This window comes from Centrocercus urophasianus, unplaced genomic scaffold (genome assembly GCF_019232065.1).
Source record: "Centrocercus urophasianus isolate 14NV4802_14NV808 unplaced genomic scaffold, USGS_Curo_1.0 seq_16, whole genome shotgun sequence".
NCBI classification, from domain to species: Eukaryota; Metazoa; Chordata; class Aves; order Galliformes; family Phasianidae; genus Centrocercus; species Centrocercus urophasianus.
In genome coordinates this window covers 15,229,471-15,244,496 of record NW_024884711.1, presented here as the reverse complement: position 1 = coordinate 15,244,496, position 15,026 = coordinate 15,229,471, and the positions used below count along the sequence as shown (strand labels likewise).

At 41.6% G+C, this 15,026-nt stretch overlaps 1 protein-coding gene across 2 annotated transcripts in view; it reads left to right on the top strand.

Annotated features, from left to right (window-relative positions):
* CREB5 (cAMP responsive element binding protein 5) overlaps positions 1–15,026 on the top strand; it is a 238,651-nt gene that overhangs the window by 141,340 nt on the left and 82,285 nt on the right. Inside the window, exon 1 of one of the 2 annotated variants that reach the window (XM_042817065.1) lies at positions 3,480–3,523. The exons of the other annotated variant lie outside the window; for it this stretch is intronic. Within the exon in view, the coding sequence (XP_042672999.1) occupies positions 3,513–3,523 (11 nt within the window). The 5' untranslated portion in view covers positions 3,480–3,512. Of the gene's footprint in view, positions 1–3,479; positions 3,524–15,026 lie in introns of those variants that run through there. 2 annotated transcript variants of the gene reach the window in all.

Below are 15,026 nucleotides of genomic sequence, written 5' to 3'. Positions count from 1 at the left end.
TTCAGCAGGAGCAGTGATTTTGTGGAGTTTCTGTTACACCAAACATCTGTGGTGTGCCCCACCACCCTTTCCCTAAGGATGAAACATGCTGCAGGGAGGGTGTTGCAAGCATTCCTGAACCAGACAGCTAAGCTGGAGTCATAACTGTGCTGGCCAGGGCGCTACTTTGAAGAAGGCTCCCATTAGAATTAAAACATCCCACAATTCCCATCACAACAGCCCTATTCTTGAGTGTGGCTGAGCATGGAAATTTAAGGATAGGGGCAGAGAGGGGGGGAAAGAAAAGACAGAAGAGTAAACAGATAAAGAGGGAGCTCTTGAATGCAAGCGGAATTTCCTTTGAGCACAGGGCATTCTTTATCATTAACTGGTCTGTCACAGGAAGGAAAATGGGAAAACAGTGTTTCCTGTTAGGGGGAAGAAAAAATCAATAGGCCTTGGAAATACCTGCCTGGAAAGAGCCTTTTGTATTCCCACTAGCAAGCACAAATAATTTTTAACTCCTTTGGAGCACAAGCTCTGTTTTAAAGTTGTATGCTTCTTGAAATGAGTCTTTAGTGTAAATACATCATTTAGAAATTACAGGCAGATCAGGCTGTTCGGATCTTTCTCTTTCATGTCAGAAAATGCCTAAATTAAAAAAAAACGTGTTCTATAATGCAGAGACTGTTTTCTAGGTGCTTTAAGTCTGAAGTTGTGTCTGTGTGACCAATAATAATCAAAAGGGCTGTTACCCATACAAATCCAGTCAGTCCTGTAATATGTTGATTAGGATGCTCACAGATGGACAGTGGGTCTGCTCTTGATGATGGTAAACAAAGTTTTCTTTTGTGAAGGGAACATTTGCCAGAGAATTGCTTGAAGCAGGGTGGTAGTACTGCATCATCTTTTGGATTGCACTTTACTTTCAATCCAGCAGGCTGCTGGTTATATGGGTCTTCTAGAGGAGTGAGAAGAGGCTGGTTCATTACTAAGGGCTTCAGAAATGGATGCTTATGGCCAAGCAGAATAACCTCCACCCCTCAGGGCAATAGTTTTTCTCTGTGGTGGCAGCTTCCTTCCTTCCAGAGGTGGGCCTGGTGATCTATGTTTGTGGATAGGATATAGCCATATTTCCCATCAGTTTGAAGCTGTTCTGAGCCAGGGATCTGTCCTGAGCTGATGAAAAACTTCACAGCAATGCTAGTGGCGTAAATGGAGGATGAATGCTGAACCTAAGCTGTGCAGTTCGGCAGTATAAAAATAAGAAGACAAAATAAAAAGAAGAGGGAGAGAGGGAAGGCGACCTCCTAGACATGCACAGAAAAAGGGCTGGAAGTCACCTTTTTTTTATAATGGAGAGGGAGAAGTGAGCTGAGCTTGAAGCAAAACTATCGGCAAAGCTGGAATTAAAAGAAAGCTTTAAGAATGATCTAACTTTTATTTTATTACATTACAGAAGACAAAAAATCAATAGCTGGTAATTCAGACATAAATGAGTTATACGGGCCATTGACACAATGGACCAAACTTTATAACAACCACATCTGATGCTGTCAAGCCACAGGCTTCAGTGGCGCCAGTAATAATTATGGCCGATCACCTCTAATTCAGAGCTGCCTTGCTTGATAAAGGTGTCACTCTGAGTGGCTGCAGCATCAATATCAATTGAGGGTGTCACCCAGCAGGTCAGTCTGCTGCAGAGATCTGCTCTTTTTTAATCGAATAGGAGAAACCCTTCGTTTCTCTCCTCCTCTCTATCTTTGAAATTCATATGTACCTTAAACACAAATCATTGGAGTTCATGGCTGAAACTACTTGAATTCAAGACTGAACCATGACTGAAGCTAGCCATGCTGATCCATAGAAGCACATTCTGGAGATAATTTATAACCCTAAGAGCATCTCGGGGAGGAAACTTTGCTACTTTACAATAATCTCTTTGCCTTGCTGTATAAGGAACATTAAATCACTGCTGGGATCAATTAACGAAACCTTCCCCACAAACTCTTGTTGATAAAATGTTGCTAGGCAATAGAAATTACTTTTCTGTAAATTCCATCATTATAAGGAAGAAAACACATTGACTGATATGTTTTCCTGTTGCTTTATGAATGTGGGGGATAGATGTTTTCACTGACTGTTCTAAAACCGAATTTCTGAGACAATGGGTGAGGTGACTTCGTAAAATATGCTGAAATTTTTGATCTATAAAGCAAGAAGCCCCTTTTAAACACCTCTCCAGTATTTCAGGTGCCATTAATGCATGCATCTCTGTAGTCTGGCAATACAAACTGATACGCGTATCAGCACACGTATGGGTATTGAGATATTCTCATGTATTGCTGTTATTGCTCAGGCTTTGCATTCTTGTGCAGAATTGCCACTTTTTACAGTTGAATACAATTAATTGTAAGTAATGAATGGTGAAAAAACTTCTGTGGGAGAGGACACATGAGGCATTTCAGCTATGGTTGCTGCAGTGTATAACGTTAGCAGGAGTTGGACTCTGCCATACGATGCTGAGCAGTCAGCACCACAGTGGCTGATGCCAGTGCACGTGAAAGGTTTTGTTTTCAAAAATTTTTCACTGGTTCCACTTAGAAACATTCTCTACCCTTAAAAAAAGCCATGCATGTCAAACTTGTGAAATAAACACCAAAGAGGGATGGTTTCAGATGCGGGGTAAACAATAGCAGCACTGCAGCTTGTTTGGTTCATAAGTTCACAGTGCTGTATGGCTTGAGGCTTTTCTGCTACTATTAAAGTAGCAGAGAAAGTGCCTTGCACCGGTAAGTCTACAGACGCACTAAGAAACAGCCCTGTAGTCCCCATTCAAAAACTCAGGGCTCGATTCCAGGCCTTCATGTGCCAGCTCTGTGCGGTTAAGGGGGGAGAAAGCTCAGTGCAGTGGCACAACCTGCAAAATCAGTGCTGTGCACTCTGCCGGACCTCAACGAACATGCTGTGTCCGCTTCAAATCTTCTCTGCTGCCCCCCGGCTCTATCTCCTCCTCTCCCAATTGCCGGATCCTCTTGAAGCCTGTAACACGCGGGCATTTGAGCACGAGTGTGTTTCGTGTAGGATCTCCCGGTCAGCCTCGTCAATCAAACCAGCCCCGTCCCTGGGCTTCCCTGCAATCCCGCAGGCAGCTGCGCAGGCCGTTCAGAGGCGGCACTGTTTCTTTCTCTGTTTACTCGTTTCCAATGGCAATTGCACCACCAAGTCTCAGTACGTCTGGAACTCGGCCTGGGGCTGTTTTGGTTACATTGAAGTTTTTGCTTCAGCTCTGCCAGATTTAAATGGTGACTTCACCAGCACTGAGCTAAAAAGGAGAAAAGGGGAGGAGGGAGGCAGAGCAGTGAGCGGGAGCGAACGAGGGAGAGGGCCAGCGCATTACATCATCATTTGGACGGGAATCAAATGGGAAGGATATGACTCACTCGGGCTAGTTAAGCTTTGGCTCAAGTTCTACATACACTCATTCCAGGGCTCTCATGTTCTGCACCTCAGCAGGGAATTCAGGCTCAGTGATGTCCATGAGGTTTGTTTTTAATTTTCTTTTCCTTTTCTGATTCCTATATACTTTTTTCCCCCGTCGCCTTCCTCCTCCTCTTCTCCTCCCCTCCCTCATCTCCCTTTCCCACTCTCTTCCACTTCGACAGAGTTTGTTTTCTGGTGTGTGTAACCCCGACTGTTAGCAGCAGAAGCTGATTCTTAACCCAACCAAACCCAAACAAGGAGCGCAGCAAACTTGAGAGAAGTTTTTATTTTCTTCCTTTTTTTTTTTTTTTTTCCCCATCATTGTGTGGCTTCTAATCGGAGGAGACGGGGAGAGAGTTAAAATGCAGGAACCAATCGTTTCAATGGTGATGTAATGCTGGAACTGCAGGGTTGTTAAGTAATGTGAGAGGAAGGGGGTCAGGGTTGCAAAGCATTTACCTGCTGTCAAGGGGGTTTAAGTTTATTATCAATTGCAATGACTGTAACTGGCTTCAGACTGCACTCTCTAATTATTCACAGACTCCCCTTTTTTATCTTTTATTATTAAAAGTAAAACTATATCACAGTATTTTTAAAAATGTGATATTATCACAGCTGCAAATTATTTTCCACTAGGGTTTTTTTTTTTTTTTTTTTTAAATGGTTTGAAACCGGGTGTCTCTTTCACAAAAAGCCCAAGGAGAGCAAAAAGAAAAGAGAAAGGCAAAGAGAAAAGGGGTGGTTTTCCGAGCGTAGTGCCGAATTGAAAGTGCATGAAAAGAGCAGTTCAGCCTCTGCCCGGCAGTGAGTAAAGGGTCCTATCACTGCAGTTCCACAGCAGAGAATGCAACACGAAAGGAGGCAATTTGCAAAGCCTGTCCTGAGGATCCTCAGTGATTTGTGTCTAACACTTGTCAGCATCTTTCTCATGGTTATTTCAGCCTGGGCTGACTGCTTTCTCGCAGTGTCTGGGACCACTGAGGTCCCGATCCTGTGTGACAGATTGGAATGCAACGGATCTGCCCTTCAGAAGTACCTGCGAGTTGGGACGGCTGCCCATGGTGGTTTCCTTTGCAGGACAGAGCACTGTGCTTGTCTTAGTGAATCTGTCTCCCTGCAGACCCTTGAGCCTTTTGTTCACATTTCCAGTAACTTCTGGGGTTGAGGGCAGAGAAGAAGTTACCTTCTTCCCAAGCTCACACATTAATATTGGGGTGGGCAATGAGGAGTACAACGTCGAGACCCCTTCCCAGATTGTGCTTGTGTGTAGATGTGGGGTGAACGGGAGATGCCAGGTGGTGTCCTCGGGACACCCGTTCTGCCTGAATCAGGTTTCTGTGTCAGGAGCTGCTCCTGGGATCCTGGTCTCGGAAGTGCCCCCTTCAGGGAATTCCTCTCACAGAGCGAAGTGCTGCATCAGTGTCCACTGGAACGGCAGTGCTCCAGAGATTTACTCGGCTAACTACAGATAGCCTAAAATGCTGCTCCTGGGGGTTTGGTGATTTTATTTATTTACTTATTTATTTTTAAGCTTGTGTTGGCCCCTGTGATGGTCCCCAGAATACCCCAATGCATTGCTTTGCTGGGATCACAAACCCTTACCTCTGAGCAGGACAAGAGCCCCTCCCCATCCTCTGTAAAGCCATCTTGCACCTAGCTGTAACCCAGAAGTTTTCCTAAATGCTCTGATTTCCAGGCTCTTCAGTCAACTGCTCAAGCACAAACAGTTGCTCAAGCGCCAAACTTTTATCATTTGAGAGCTGAATGTAAGGCCGCACCCGGCTCTGGCCCACACTGCAGTGCAGATATACCATATGGGTTAGATTGCGCAGTGCTCTGCTGAGGATGTGTGGGTTGTGGAGGGAGCTATGCTGCTGCAGGAGTTCCCGTAGGATTTCTGACTCATATTTTCTCCTAGAAATGTTGGGAAGTGCAACTCCACAAACCATCAGAGTAAAGCAGTGTAGATTCTCCCCTTTGCCTGCCTTTGGATGCTGGTTGGACTGTACTCTTTCTCTTCCTGCCTCTTCTGGCTGGACACTTTGTGAAGGAAGTCTGTCAGTGTTGTCTTAGACAGTGTCTAGTCATATTGGCAAGGTGCTGGGCAGAAGATGGCAGGCTTTGTCATGCTCCATCTTTTCCTGCACATCCTTGCTTCTTCTCTATCAATATTCATACAAAATGCATAGTGCAGCATGCCCTGGAAGTCCATAGAGATGGGTTTATCATCAGCTGGTACTATCTATTCATGTTTCACCTGAGGGGGAGGGCAGCAGAGGAGAATGTAATGATTCTTGGGATGCTTCGGGCTGACAGATGACTCTGCCTTATGCTCACAACCTTCACAAAGCAGCCACGTCTTGCCACTCTGCTGATTCCTGCTTGGAGAAGCTAGGTAGAGGATGTGAAGATGTAAGTCCTTCCCTCCCAAAAAAGCATTGCATCTCTAAGTTACGATTTACTTCTGCTACTTACCTGATTTCAATGCGCTACCACAGAGGGAATAGTTTTAAATGCTTCTTTCAAAAAATTGCTGTTGTAAATTCCATATGCATATGTACATGTGTATGTATAAAAATCTCCTGTGCCTATTGAAGCAATAAAGTGTATAATTAATGAGGTATAACTGTTCTGAAGAGAGCCAGACAGCTTTGACAAGTGCTTTTGAACTGCACATTTGTTTTGGCCAAAAATTTATAGCTGCTGCCCCTTCTGAATTCCTCCACTGCCCGTCTTGCACTGTGTAGAGCCACATGCAGGTATGGCTGTGGGCTCACAGCTCTGCGACCAGAGGTTGGCGGCTCTGGCTGTCGGCCTCTCCGTGTTTGAAGCTGGGCCTTCTGGCAGGAGGATTTTCTCATTGAAGGATGATATCTTTAGAGACCTGATTTTTTAAATAGCAGCCAAGAGAAATGTTAGCAGCGCTCTGTAAACGAGCATCAGAAGATATATTCAGAAGCACATGTAACCTGTCAAACAAACCAGAGGCCAAACACACCAAAGCTCGTAAGCAGTGTTTGCACTGGAGGCTGACCGCGCGTGGTCGGCCTCTGAAGAAAGGCAATTTGCTCAAAGCAGGGCCTGGCTGGAAGAGTCCCAATACATTTTCCCCACCACGATCCCAAGGAACATTTCCGCCTTTGTTGTTTTATGTGTGCGTTGGCAGACTATCCTCTCTATATGCTGTGTGATCTTAAGCAGTAATTTGGTGCTCCTTAGCTGGTCTCTGCATGCACAAAGGAATTGACTCTGTAGTTGCTGTACAAAAGCATGAGGTACAAGTAGGAAGATATATTTTCAGTTCATTGAGCGTGATTCACTCCATCACTGTGCTCTTCAGTTTTCTTAACTCTGCAGTAAGACAACTTCCTTTAAATTGTTGAGGAAGACTGCTTGTATTTGTGAAGCCAAATGAAATTTTCAAACACAGGATACTGAAGAAAGCATATGTGATCATCAGAGATATTGTAGAGTGTTTTCACTATGTATAATACGTGTTGAACAGGAATTGTAAGCAAGGTGGACTGCCTTCCCCAGCGAAGTCAAGATATGAGATCTGTATGTTTAACATGCTGCCTTGCTCTGAGTTGAGTTAGGTGTGCTCCACAGTAAGCCTTCTTCCAAGCTTTCCCCCTCCAAAGGGAGCTTCGTTAAGTCCTGCTCTACAAATATGTGCCTGGACCTTCACGTGGCTGGGCATGATGCTGGGATGAATGCTTGGGTCAAAGCAGGACACTTCTGGGGAACAGGTGGCTCTAGCAGTGGTGGCCTCGTGTCACATTTTGGACACAGGGGCACAAAGACTAAGTTGCCTTGCACTTCAGTGAGGATGCTGGGGCAGGAGGGGGCTTGGCTGCCCTTCCCTGTCTCGCTCTGTTCTCCTTCCCCACCCATCTTTTGCTCGTCCTGCACATGCCTGGGCCACGTTCAGCCCGAACTGTTGAGATCAGCTTTGCTGAAAATTACACTTCAGATTAAAATACAAGTTACATTCCTTCAGTTTGAACTGAATGTTGGGTCTTTCTCTGCAGCTATAGATAAGCCAGATATGAAGGTAATTACATCTCATTCCTATCTGACTCTCTTATTCGCCATAATCTCTTTTAATCCCTTTGATACTCATCATAATAATGTTAATCTTAATGAACTCATTTGGTATTAATGCGGATGTGATTTGTAAGCTCAGAACAGGCTTGCCATCCTTGCTTAGAGTTCATTAATATCCACTTAACTGTGTTTACACTCTCTTTCTCCTGCAAATGGACTTGCATATCTTTGTCTTCCACCTAGTTGATGTGGCAGTTTCCTTAGTGGAACTCTGTTTCCATACTCACGTTTGTGTTTCCTTTCTATTTCTCTGCCTATTTATACAATCCCAAGGAGAGGAGTGATGGAAACACTGCATCCATCTGGTAATGACTCTTACCCCATCGCTTACTCAATTCTTCCACCTTCACATCAAAATTGAAAGAACCCTTATCCTCTTGGTTCTTACTCATGTAGCATTTCTTTTCAGATTGCCTCAGAAATATTACCTTACTATAGCCTTCATTTTATTCTCTCAGAGGGTGAATAAGCAGGAGACACTACCCCTACTCTTGGCAAAGAGACAAACTTCATTCCTTACTACTATATTCTCCCCAAGTGCTCTGTTTATGGGTGGGGTACTTTGCCCAAACAGTTTCCGTTGTGACCAGCCAATTCTAGTGAGGGAGGACTACGTTCAGATTCTGAACCTGATCCAAAGCTTATTGCAGTGGATGGGAGTGCTGCTTTGACAGGCTCTGGAGAAAGTCTGTATCACTCCTTTGAGCACCCACGTACTTTTCAAAATCTCTAGTTTTAGGATGCGCTCTCCTGAAAAACTACTTCTTCTGTCACAGTAACTCCAGGGATTGATGAATCTGGGATTCCCATTATGACGTGATTTCCTCCTCACATGGGTGCTTGAATTTGTTTTCAAATGTGGCATGGAATTTGTGTGTTGTGGAGCTTGCTGTCTATTCACTCCACTTCCTTCAAACACATTTTTAAGGCCTTGATTGTCCAATAGCATGAATGATTTTTCAGCTCCAGTGACACATATTTTGCTTTATAGGGCTTTTGGATTCTGGCACAGCCAGAAAAGTATCACTTACTTAACAGAACGTTGTTTATTCCATGACTGCTTCCGTTCTTTATTTTATGTCTTGATATTTCCTTGTAGGTTTCTATGTTAAAATGAATAACTGTACTGAAAACTTCTCAATTCCAATTTACTGAAAGATTTCTGCACATTATAATAAAACCAGCCATCAGTTAAGATAACTTCCAAGTCAAGTGTGAGAATTGTAGTCTCTCAGATCAGCATAAGCTGTATGTGTGTGGCGGTCTTTATTCCAGCATAGTGTCTTTCATTCAAAGGCATCACAGAGTGGTTTGCACACTGCAGTCATTACTCAAATATTAAGTCAGACATATTGAAGTTCTTTATTAGCATGAATACAAGATGCACTCACACAAACAAAGAAGTGGAGGGTTTTATTACAGTTACGTACAGCTCTTGTGCTGCTATGTGACCGTGAAGAATAGGGGACAATTTGGTTCAGATGGACACTGCTTTCTACAGATCAATAAATCTGTACCCACTAACAGCACCTAAGTAATAATAATAAAAGTTCATTACATTTTCTCTAAATGTCAACTAATTATCACAAGGTCTGTCAAAAATAAAGCTGCTAGAAGGTTTTACCACGCTGGAAAAGCCCATCAGCGACAGTAATTTTATATGTCAGTTTTAACATGAGGTATTTTTTTCCAAACTGAGTCTTAAAAACCAGAACAGAAAAAACTTACTGGACCAGATCCTCTCTTGACCTCAGCTTGAGTGCACTCATCATCAAAAAAATTCCAGTACTTTTTTTCTTTGTTGTCATTCAGTTTCCAGATCTGCATGAATTTTTCTTTATTTCAGTTAAGGATGCGATCTGTATTTATTCTGTACTATTAATGCAGGAGTTCTCATTTTTCTACATACTATTTAGCTTTCTGACATACTGTGAATAAGTGAGTATATTTTTAAGTTCATTTAGAAGATTGACTGAAAAATCAAAATAGAGACTAAGATAAGGTCCAGTTTAGAGACTGATTGAAGAGACAGATTTCTTGCCTTTGGAATCCTCTGATGACTGATATCTTCTGTGGCCATTTGTATGAGACAGTCATGTGTTGCACAAAGTGCAGTTTAGCACAGAAATCCCTCTGTGTGGATTTATGTATGTGCATATATGGACACACACACGTGTTTGAGGATGCAAAGCAAAATGAACTTCTGTAATTCCTAAACTATCCTACCAGATTTATCACATGAACAAGATTCCAAGTTTCATGACTTAAGGCAGTGATGTGTATGTAAATGCAAGTATGAATGGCAGTTTCTTTCTTTTTGAAATTGAAACCTGCCAAAACTTTGTCCCATTTCAAGTTTATGCGGAATGAGAAATCAAAGTGTGGGCAAAAAGTCAGACAACAGCTAAAGAGGGACATTGCTCTGTATGAGTGCTCTGTTTGGGTTTCACTTGCTAATTCTGTGTCGCATGGAACTTTCTCAGTTCAGGGGAAAACCTGCTAACATTACTGCAAATTGGCAGTTATTGTAATGTATTGAGTGAACAAACAGATTATGAAGTGACTTCCCTTTTAGTGATCACTGTTGTCATTTTCTCATTTAAATTACTTTGACAAGACTTTGTAGTTCCCTGTGAAAGTGTTACAACACTTATGGGAATGTACAGAATCCTACTAGTGCTGGTTATGAAGTTATAGGGAGAAAATAATATTACAGAAAAAAATGAGTTGAAAAAGCATGAATTAATAGAGATCTGTTTAGAAAAGTGGAATGTGCTTGACTGAAATGTTTCAGTTTTGGTTCAGTATTCCTAAAATGCGGTCTTTTGACAATTAACAACTGTTTAAAAAGAAATCAAGAATTGTTTCAAGGGAAAATACTTTCCCTTTGCAAATCTGGAATTGTTACTGCCGAGAAATACCTTTTTGTGTGTGTGTTTGTTTTGCTTAAAAAAGGTCTTAAAAATACAGTTTCTGACTGTATTTTTTATTTTCCACTGTGCACTGGAAAATGATTGAGCTTTGTACATTTTATTTTCGGCTTGATTTCCAAGGTCTATTCTAAATATTTCTGTTGCTTCTGATTATTACTATACTTCTGTTGGAAAATGCCTGGGAGGTGTGGAGAATAGCAAATGGTGAAGCAGACAGTGATATTCTGGCTGTCTATACATGTGGTATACATTCTGGAGTTTTAAATGTCGGTCTCAGATTGTTCACCTAGTGCCTGAGACAAACTCCTGACTGATAGTGCAGCCAGCATCAGCGCTATCTGATGTCTCCTTTTCTTTCCTTAAAAAACAGCTCTTTATCTCAGGGAGACTTGATTTAAGGTAGCAATGCTCCAGGAGGGGGATGTTTTTGAGTGCAGATCTGATCAAGCTGTCTGGAGGAAGGATGTGAGCCTGCTGCTTCCCTATACAGCCCTGAGCTCTGGCTGGTAGATTGCAGCAGCACATCTGCATTGGCATGTGTCTCCCGTGCACAGTAATTGTAAAATAGGACAAACATAAGATATAATAATTAACTGATTGGCTCAGGGTCAGATATTTGGGTTGGCCTACAAAAGCCCCAGAGGACTCAGAAAGACTGTAGGGAGAAGAAAAACATTTTGCAGTCAGAGAAACTCTTGGTCAGTGTAGGATGAAGTCTGCTTTGTCTGTTGAATGGCTCTGAGCAGGTGGTGCCCCCAGACATGTTCCTGAGTGAGCAATGGCTTGAGACACTGCTGCAGAGGTAGTCTGGAGAGCTGCATGGAGAGCAGATGCAATTGCTAATGTATTCCCTGGGCCGAAGGGAAGGCACAACAGAAGAAGCAGAGAGTAGGGACCTCAGTGTGCTTTGCACAGAGACATCAAAAGAGGGATCTAATTGCAACCTTCACCTGCTTACAGGATAGTTACTCAAAGGACAGGGTCTCCCCAACTTTGTGTCATGAAGGCAAAAGGTAACAGTCACAATCCCATGGGACCAAAGATAGGAAGGATTCCTGCACGAGGAGGTGGGGAAGCCCTGCAACAGGCAGCAGGGATGTGTAACCCCCATGGCTGGAGGTATTCAAAATTTGCTCAAATAAGGCTCCAAGAAACCTGCTCCAAAAATTCAGATCCTTTGCAGCCAGTAGAAGAGTTTTAACTGTGGACTTTGAATTGCTGTTATTGAGGACAGGATGAGCTGCACTTCGCAATTCTTCATTTCCTAGGTTTCCCATCATTCTGTAAAGGCCATTCACATAGGTTACAGGAGGCAGCTGATAAACCAGTGAAGATGAGACAGGAATCCTGACACCAACATTTTTTAGCTGAAATGGGAACCAAAATGAAGCAAAATATATTTTTGCTTTACAAACAGCTGTTTGAATAAGTATCTATATTTTCTGCTCATAGTCAAGAATTGTAAAAAATTCTAAAAGGTTTGAGAAAATCCATATCTTAGGTATTTACAAACCAATAAGCTGCTTAAAGTATCTTTCTTTTTTTTCCTTTTTACAAAAATAGATCATCTAAACTGTAACAAGCAGAACAGGCCTTCATAGTATTTTTCAGCATATTTTGCAAAATGAGGAGATAGGGTAATTTTTCAGCCTCCTGAGCTCTGTCCATCCCATCACTGTGTAGGGGATCCATTTGCTAATATTGCTGTAAGCTCAAAGGTATGTTTTACAGGAGCTTAGCTAGCAAAAGCTGTTCCCACTTTAAAGGTAATGGCACATTAATGCCTTTTTGCAGTGAACTCCCTATATACCTCATATCTGTCCATTAACTAATGACCATCCAATATGCTGTCACTAATACCACAGACAAAATTATGCCTTGCCCCTCTGAATGCTCCGTTATTTTACTGTTGCAAAATTAATTATTTATTGGGGAATGTAATGTAAAGACTGTGAAACAGTCACTGGACATGAGTGTCCTCTGACACTCTGCCTCAACCTCGTAGTCACCTTGAGTTAAAAGGCTTGGAGAACGCTATTGTTCATCATAATGACATTACAGAAAGCACAACCTACAGCACACGGCCTGGCTCTCAGTACACCTCTGTCACCTTGTTTACTGCCATCCTTTCGCCTTGTTTGCATCCTCTTTTGTTGTAATGAGGGCAAGATTTGCTCTTTTAAAGGGCTGTGTCTGACGGTTCGGTAAATGTCAAAGACGGTTTTGTACCGCTGTCAGGAGAGTGGCAAAAATGTCCTGGCTGGAGGAGCTAATCCTGCGGAAAACAAAACAGAAAGTCCCATACTTTCCTGCAGAATACACTATTTTCCTTTTTCATTAAAAATGTCATTCCCACCCAGTTAATTTATTAAGGGAGCTAATCAGTCGTCCAATAAGATAGTTTTGAAAGCACCCAGGTTACATTTTTACTAATGCATCGGTATTGATGTTCAGGTTTATAACAAGCTGATAAAACCATTTAGAAAAATCACAAAGAAGAGACAGAAAAAAAAATTCATTTGGAATATCAGCTTGTTTTTAACAGAAGAGGAAATGAAAGAAAGCTGACAGATTTAAGGGTTCTTTTGTGTCACTGGTGTGTCTATGGCAGGTGAGCTGTATCTCGTTCTCCGTGGAGAACAAAGTAGTTGACTTAGAGACTGAAATTAAAAATAATAGTGTAAGTTAACTCAGTGTTACTTAATTTTGCAACTATTTTTTGTAAAAAAAAAAAAAGAAAAAAAGAAAAACACAGGATTTTTAAAAATGAACTCTTTAAAATTAGGTAAATGTCCAAATTAATGCATCAGTTCAAAATAGAACATTTAAAAAGCTTGCTTTTCCAAATATCAGTTATCTATCTGTAAGATTTACTAAATAGTATTCTTTTAGTGAATTTAATATTTTTGGTTTATCTGAAAATGCCGTGTTTGGCAAATTTTGTATTTGACCAGGAAAAAGAAAAGTTCAGCTGTGGCTTTTGAGCTTGGCTGTAATTTTCTGTGTAAATCGTGTCTGTTACAACGCAAGTGAATTCACTGTGATATAAAGGAAGCATGTTTAATTTGCACTTAACTCTGTAGATTACTGAATCCTCTGTCCTAATATAACTTTAGGTTGATACTAGGAGCCTCTAGGAAAGTTTTTTGTTATTTCTAACACAAGCATAGCACCATTCATGTTGGCAAAAGTAAGGGGCTTAGTGCAGAACACACTTTCGCAACTTGATTTTTTCCATTGAACCCTTGTCCTCACAGTGTGGGCTGTACGGCCAGCAGTGCACTGTGCTGTACTTTGTCATCTCTTCTGTTGCTAGGATGAGTTATGATGACCAAAGATGTGAGGTTTGTAAGACTCAAGAATATTAAAAGGGGCCACGTACATTCATGTAGCTAAATGCTCACAGGATTGGAGATTAGATGTCCACAGAGGGTGATGGAAAAAACTTATTTTCCTGTCAGTGACAGGTTAAAAATAATCTGTTTGGTGACCGTATTCCCTGCAGTTTAGGTGGCTTATGATTTTTTCTATCCGGGGTCTTGATAACTTGAAACACCAAAGGGAGCTGAATTGGTTTTACTGTCACATAGTCTAGAGGACTGGCGCTCAGTAGAGCGTGTATCAGTGGATGCCCAAAATGTTCGCTACATGTGAAAATCATGTTTCTGTTCTGATGGGAAATTTCACAGTTTTTTCCACCATTTTTCTTCAGAGAAGAGCCAGAAGTTAATAAGAAAGTCTGGAAAACTCCATTTTAAGGTCGCATTCTCAAAGTCATAAAATGCAGGTCCTTTGGGTGAGAGAGACTAAGTGTATTAAATATTAATCACAGCATTCTGGATGGATTATTGTTTTTTAATGGTCATTTCCTTCAGAAAAGAACATAGCTGAAAAATATGCAGCCTTGAGTAAGTCTAGAGAAATCTATCACAACCTGTAAAATTTGTGATGGTTTTTGTGCTTTGTGAATAGCACAGTTCTGGCTGTGATACATTCTGATTGCTATCATTTTTACCCAGTAATGTGGGATTCTCATTTGGTTATTTCTCCTTGCACTGATCCTTGATACGTTGCTTAAAAAAGAATTCTCAATAGCTGAACCATATGTTTATATCATAGCTCTTAATGTCAAAATTTTAATTGATTTTCCCATATTCGGGGTTAGGAGGGGGCTGTATCATGTTCCACAACGTCATAAAAACAAAAATATTTAAAATATGTTTCAAATAAAATGAGGGGGGAGAAGAAAAAATGGTTAACTTAGAAAAGATGTGGGATTCATTAACAAAGGAAAATACTGGCCACGGACCAACGGCAAGCCAAATGTTTTGCCAGCAGTTTGCAGTTCACAGTCATCATTGCATGTCACTCTGCCTCCTGCACCAGCCCCTCCAACCATATATGCCTTCCTTTTAAAGAGAAACCTGTCTGGTTTGAGTTGAATAAATTAATTTGGGTTTACTTAGTTTAAAAACAAAAAATATAGAGGGCCTAATTTTATTTCATTATGCCTGTGGGTAAAAC